This window comes from Clupea harengus, chromosome 21 (assembly GCF_900700415.2).
Source record: "Clupea harengus chromosome 21, Ch_v2.0.2, whole genome shotgun sequence".
In the NCBI taxonomy this organism is placed as follows: domain Eukaryota; kingdom Metazoa; phylum Chordata; class Actinopteri; order Clupeiformes; family Clupeidae; genus Clupea; species Clupea harengus.
In genome coordinates this window covers 59098-66343 of record NC_045172.1, presented here as the reverse complement: position 1 = coordinate 66343, position 7246 = coordinate 59098, and the positions used below count along the sequence as shown (strand labels likewise).

The 7246-nt window shown below is 38.6% G+C and overlaps 1 protein-coding gene across 1 annotated transcript; it reads right to left on the bottom strand.

The window, feature by feature from the left end:
• Positions 1–1303: 1303 nt before the first annotated feature.
• On the bottom strand, positions 1304–6469 carry hikeshi (heat shock protein nuclear import factor hikeshi). The gene is made up of 5 exons (XM_012823311.3): positions 6116–6469; positions 3950–4187; positions 3687–3838; positions 3476–3594; positions 1304–1974 (listed from the first exon to the last, which is right to left on the bottom strand). Exons 1-5 carry the CDS (start codon positions 6143–6145, stop codon positions 1920–1922), a joined length of 594 nt encoding a protein of 197 aa, XP_012678765.1. The 5' UTR covers positions 6146–6469; the 3' UTR covers positions 1304–1919.
• Positions 6470–7246: the final 777 nt, after the last annotated feature.

Below are 7246 nucleotides of genomic sequence, written 5' to 3'. Positions count from 1 at the left end.
GGAATCGCATTTAAGAAAACTCTTCGTGTTAGAAGTGTTAATGAATTTGTGAGAAGTCGTTGGTGATTGCGTTTGTGAAATGCTGTTTGATTGAATAGGGGTTCACTGAAAATGATTTGACCATAAGCTAGGGTGTTACATAAGGACTACAAAGAATTTAGAAAATGGACCAAACCATGCAGCAAGGTGCCATTATGAATGAGCCGAATTTGATTGATGGCAAGAATAAAGAAGTTGATGGATTTGGTAATGCAGATTACCTTCTTTTCTTTGTATTTTTGTTTGTTATGTCTAGTCTACATTATTTCTAGGCTGTTTATGCTGTAGGCCTGAGCGTTTTATTTGTGTGTTGGGTTTAATGCACCTAATGTTCTAAAACACCCTTTAACCATGATCCACTCAAAACAGTGAGAACAATACTTTATTAAATGATACTATAATGCATAACAATGACAGCATTTGAGTGCAATTTAAATGTACAATAGATAGAAAGATATTACCGTGCCATTAAAAAACTAGTGTGTAGTCTTAGTGGCATCTATTAGTATACAGTGGGGAAAATAAGTATTTGAACCCCTGCCGATTTCGCAAGTTTGGCAACTTGCAAAGAAATGTGTGATCTATAATTGTAATGGTAGGTCTATTTTAACAGTGAGAGACAGAATATCAACAAAAACATCCAGAAAACTGCATTTTATAACAGTTATGAATTGATTTGCATTTGTCGCGGAAAATAAGTATTTGAACCCCTAGCAAAACATGACTTAGTACTTGGTGAATAACCTTTGTTGGCAAGCACAGACGTCAGACGTTTCTTGTTGTTGGTCACCAGGTTTACACACATCTCAGGAGGGATTTTGGTCCACTCCTCTCCAAATCCTTAAGGTTGCTTTTTCAATGGGAGGGAATGAGGTTCAAGCCCAATATTCCACAGTACATTGCCCCATCCATAGTCCCCTCGATGCAGTGGAGTCGTCCTGTACCCTTGGCAGAGAAACAGCCCCAAAGCATAATGTTTCCACCTCCATGCTTGATGGTGGGGATGGTGTTCTTGGGGTCATATTCAGCTTTTTTTTTCACTCCAAACGCGGCAAGTCGAGTTGATGCCAAAGAGCTTGATTTTGGTCTTATCTGACCACATTCTGTCTCCCAATCCTCCTTAGAATCATTCAAGTGTTCATTGGCAAACTTCAGACGGCCCTGTACATGTGCTTCCTTGAGCAGGGGGACCTTGCGAGTGCTGCAGTACTTCAAATATATTTTCCCCACTGTATATGGAATATAAATTGTTATGGCATTTGACAGCCACCATAGGTACTCGCACCCACTTGTGAAGGGTATAGGTATTCAGCTGGTTGCAACTCATCACTTGATGCCACTAAAAACTACACACTGTACAGTTAAGTCTTCATCTTTATTCGTTAACTACTTGCTAGAAAGGCTGGGTAACGTTAGTTTGATTTGTCTACTGGTGAAAACGGTTACTAAGGAAAGAAAAGTAAAAAGTCATGCACAAATTGTTGAAGACAGTAAAAATGTGTCAATTTAATTGAAAGCCAAGCCATGGGAGCCAAGCTCAAGAATTAAAACCATGTTCTAAACTCTTAACTTGCCGTGCATCAGATGCCACCAGTAGGCGTTGAGCTTAACTCCGTGTTTGAAACGTGATGGCAAACATCAACCAGACCTTTGGAAGACAACCCCTTTTCTATTCAATGAGCAGTCACGTAGAGTGCTTATGTTTAATGAAATCATCAATAGAAAAAGGTGTGACTTGCAATATCATTCATGTCAATACAGAAATGTCCCGTCTCTTGGCTCATGAAGAGTCATGGTGTACACTGTAATGGTTACTAAAGCTGCTCTCTTCTCCATCACAGTAATATTTTATGTGGCATCATTCAATGTTCACAAATATTTCATGTCTTCCAGAAGTAGGGGTTCTGCTGCATTCGTCTCTGAAAATTCTCATACCTGTGGCAAGAATGAAGAACACCGGTATGAATACATATTCACAGACTCTCAAGTGGGACACAGAGCTATGTTTACTAAACTTAAGTGTGAGGTGAATTAGTTATTCAGGTGACATAGAAATAGACCATGGAAAATAATGCCCTTTCCCACATTCTTGCACTTTGTTTTCAAACTTAATTAGTTGGTAGTAGAACTGTTTCATAAAAGCAATATATGACCCTCATGTTCTTGTGCTTGGTTAGGGATATCCCCACAGCTGTGTGAACACTGCACGTCTATGGCTGAAGCCCAACCATGGGGATATCATTAACCAACCTAACAAACACAAGCTTAAATATGGTCAAATGTGGATGGACAAAATTCAGTTATTGATATATGGTAAGCAGAATGACATTTTTAGTTTGCACCTTCATGTTTCTCCATTGATTCCTAAGTAGAATTCTGATCAAGTGCACAGTGCTTCCTTCTTGTGAGCAGACTTTCAATGAGACTGCTTTAAGCTTCTTTTTCAGCTGTACTATACAACTACAGATATACAATTTACTGTTCAGAGTTAAAGTTGTACACGAATGACCGAAGTAAGTATGTGGTTAGTAGGGGTGGTTGAATTGCATTGCTATGAAGTGAAACGTACTGTGTAGTTAGTTTGCCATGTTGCCCTGTGTATTGAGCTGGCTAGCAAACGCTTTCTTGTTAGCTTATCAGATCCACTACCGTAGGAGATCTTTAGCTTGAAGTGTGTGTAAGAATAGGGTGTCTTAATTAAAGTCATGTGAATATCACTATGATATAGTTGGCTGCTACATGCCCATCAGATAGACAATGGAGCAACAGCTTTGTGAATTCTATTTTTAGATTTGCTCCCAGTTGAAGTTAATGTTAGGGTGCATATTTCTATCCAGACAATTGTATTAGGTACGTTGTATGGAATATGTGTGACATTTCTTTAACCAGTTTTTTGTCATTGCTTTGTTTGTTTACACGATCACACTATATTCACAATCAAGTTTACCAGTGTACACGATCACACTATATTAACTATCAAGTTTACCAGTGTACTCTGTGCATAAAGTGATTTTTTTTAACATTAAAAGTTTTTTTTAAGTTTAATGTTTAGTAAAAATGAATGCATATAAAATGATGCAGTATTTTTTGATGCATAAACTCACTGCACCAAAATGTATTGTACTAACAAGCATGGCAAGCATTTTAACTTTGTCTTTGTAACTGAATGTAATAGGCCAAACAAAACAGACATAAGATAGACTTTAACTTCTTTGCTGTAACTTTACAACATACCCTAGCTTTACATTACACTTATACTGCCTATCTACGTTGTTCTTCTTATTAAAAGGGGTCATATGTTACACTTTTATAGTATTTTATATTATTCCCAGAGCATTCAAGTTTCATCAACTTAGCTGAAATTTGCACTGAATGATTTATGTATGAAATGTATGAGATCTAAATTGGCATAACAAGTGTGTGTTATTGAGTTCACCATTTAAGAATAGAACTTGCAGGAATAAACATCTCTGATGGATTTGGTGTCATCTGAGCCTGGGACACAGCAAAGGATGAGGTGAAATTATACAAGCTCTCAAGCATCTTCTGGGTGAACTATAAAAAAAGAGAAAGACAAAACTATTGCTTCAGAATTTACAGAAAACATCAACAACTTGACTGCAGATTAATGTGTATTCTATGCGCACCTGGGTGAAAGTGTCTAGTGTTGAAACCGCTGCTGCAGCTGCTGGAGTTTGTTGGGCTAGCTGATCCACAGCCTCTACCGACACCCCAACCTGTGCTACTGAAGGGGCTTGAGACACTGGCATCATCCCAAAGGGATGCACTCCCCCTTCACCTATAGGGGAGAGGAAAGTTGACCGCACTGAATATCACCTAATCCTACAAATGACCTAATATTAAATATTTCATTTTGTTAGACTTAACAAATACCCATGACTGGACTCACCAGCCTTTAGACCAGATATTTTGAATATAGCGCTGGGCTTCTCGTTTGTTATAAAGCCTAGAAGCTGCCACACTTGGCCCAAATTTGGGTCGGGAAAAGAGAAGTACACAGCTCCACCCATGCCTGTGGGGAACGGCACTGTGCCCAGCATGAAGATCACAACGTGGTTGACGCTTTCGTAGTCAGGCAGGTTGAAAATAAACTTGTCGTTGGCCACTTGTTGGGCATCTGTTTGGACCTAAAGGTTAGAATGTTTACTAGCAAGCCAGAGCTCCAACATGAATTCACAATCAATGAATTTACAGAATCAAACAAAAACATGAGCAGATATAGTGATATTATGCCAACAGTTTATGTGTGGTGGTCTGCAGAAACCCATTGAATGCCAGTAACATTCTATTCTAGCCAAACACCCAAAAACATTGAAAAGATTTTTCTATTTCAGAGTTATTGACATAATTCTGAAGCTTTAACCTGGTATTTTCAGGGAAAAACAAACAAAACAAAAAAAAGCTGAAATCAAATGACAGCACATCATTTCAAAGTGTCAACATTTGTCAACATCTGTGAGTTTCCTGGGCCGCTAAACCAGTGTCGGTTTAAATAGAAACGCTCCGTCAAAATGTAATAATTCTCAGTAATTTATCGGATAAATGTATAGGTCCGGATAGGATGGCGTCTGGGTCTGGACATGGTCCGCGGTCCATCTATTAGCGACCTCGGCCCTAAATGATGCAGAGAAAAATACCATCTACACTGCTGGAAAGTGAAATACGCCGAAGTAAAGCACAGTTGATGAATGTCATGACAATTAACTTGACCAGTGTTGATTGGTGGATTAACTGCTGGAAGCACCAATGAGAAGAGGTAATATGCCAAACCGAGTACAGTGAAATAGCCTAGGCTATATGACATGACAGTTGAAATGGATCAACTGTACTCATGTGTGGATTATACCCCAATAGAGTTATATATTATTATTATATTATATCGGCTTTGAAAAATACTGCAGACATATTTATTACATTTTATATCTTGTTAATGTGTTTAAGTAGTATTTGTCATATATTTTTTAAATAAATATTGAACTATTTATCAAACACTACTAAACTATATAGATAACAGAAATTTGGCTGGGAAGTTAAGCAGCTTATACTAAATTGAAAAACTGATTTTCAATGCTTGGAAAACAAACTGAATTTATTATTTGTGTAGAGAGAGTATTAGAGAGATACATGCACACTGCTGGCAACAACATTCCGTGAAATTCATGGAAGCAAGAACCTGTTCTACAGAGTGACACACAGCATGTGGAGCACCCAAATGAAGTCTCCACACATCTCCCAGATTATGCTCCATCGCGATTCCTAATGCAAACCAGCTTCTTTTACGCTCATCAAACTTAACAAGTAAAAAAAGTCCCTAACGGAATCGCCGCCGATCCCAAGCTGATACCATCTTAATTACTTGTATGTAGCAACAAAAATGAAAAACAATTAACCATGAACAGCATGCCAACTTAATAAACACTAATACTGCCACAAGCTCACGTGATATCAAATGCCTGTGTCCAACAGTTTAAAATGATATGCCCGTTGCCAGTCTCATCCAGTGACAACAGACGCGGACGTTTCTGATTGCTAGCCATAACTTTCAGAGACATCAACTCCTCAACCGATTTTCATTTTTGGCGTGTGCCACCGTGCACAAGTGTAAGACGCCACTGCAGACACACTTAACAGGACACAATGCTAACACAAAAAACTACAAACTTACGACCGACTTATGGTCTACTCTGTAATCTTGTCTGTTCAGACCAGTAAATTGAACTTTCCAAAAAAGTTTTCTCGGCACATTTTAAGACTGCAAAATGTAAATCACCCACATTTCCATGGGTTTGCCACGGCTACCACACTTTCGCTCGGTGTCGCTAATATGCATCTCCTATAACAAATAGTAATAATTACTATTAAAGAATGCACTAGGCTACTTCCACGTAAACGTAGCCCAATTCGTTACCGTTACTTTGAGATCAGATTTCAGCCATCTGATCCTCCAGCCGTCAAACTTCGCTGACAGCATGATTAGACCAGGCATGCTGAAACGTCATTTAACGATGTCATTTCAGAACGTTACATCAGAACAAACATTTCTTTGAACACTTACCAGTCTGCCCGCGACGAGACATCCAAACATGTTGTATTCTGCAAGGCTAACTTGGTAAATATGCTAAAGTAAGCCAAGTTAAATATGTAACTCTTAAATATGTAGTTAACGTTAGCTGTTTTTTGGCTCGCGTCAACAGCAATACTGAGAGTGATCTGTCAGTGATCAGTCACCGTCACCGTCACTAACGTACTATCAGAATGGTCCATGTTTTCTTTACACAATCCATACAAATAGAATGAGTTCACTTCCACTCGTAAACCCATACAGTATATTCGATCTAGGAGCTCATGTGTGATCATGGACGAAGATAGTAGCAGCGTGTAGCCAGCGACAATATGGCCGCTATTCGTCAAATTTTTCAAAATAAAAGTGGAAACTTATTTATTAGTTTTCAATTATACAATGAAGAACAATTAAGGAAACACATGCTCATTTGACAAACTGTATGTGATATCAAAGGCACACTAAATGTAGAAGTTGGGAAATACAAGCCAAGCTGTAAAAGGCTTGAAATTCTTTCAAAACAAAGAACCTGTTAGTATTGTTCAGTTGAAAATAGGCATTTGGTTCTCCATATAAATTCTGGAAAATGACGTACATCCAAAATGTCTAACTACAAGAGAAAAGGTATTTTAATCATGACACCAACTTTAGAGTTGAAAGTTAGGCTATAAAAAAGGTAAATAGACTTGGCTTACAATAACTGCTTACTAATAAAATTCAAATTGTGTGGCTGGGAAAACAACAAATTGTGCATCCTTGATAGTTGGGGAAATGAAATCCTCATAACATGCATTTTAGAAAATATATAGATATTGAGGCCTGAATAGCCTTTGTAGATACCAGGGCATGGAAAGCCCCAGCCGAATCACATACACTAGGCCTACACTAATCAGCTACTGATGAACTTCTGCTATTTATCAGGGACTTCCCACAAAGGCCAATGCTCTCACTGGCACAGGCAAGTAGTCATACCCAGCAACCTAACCTAACCAATATAACAGATCCTGCGCAGCACAGTGCTCAACTGACTGGTGAAAGGCGCAACACGCGCCACATTTTAAACCCAGGATCTGTAAAGGCACTCCTTAACAGTACATCATACATGATCTGTAGCGCACAAGTGCC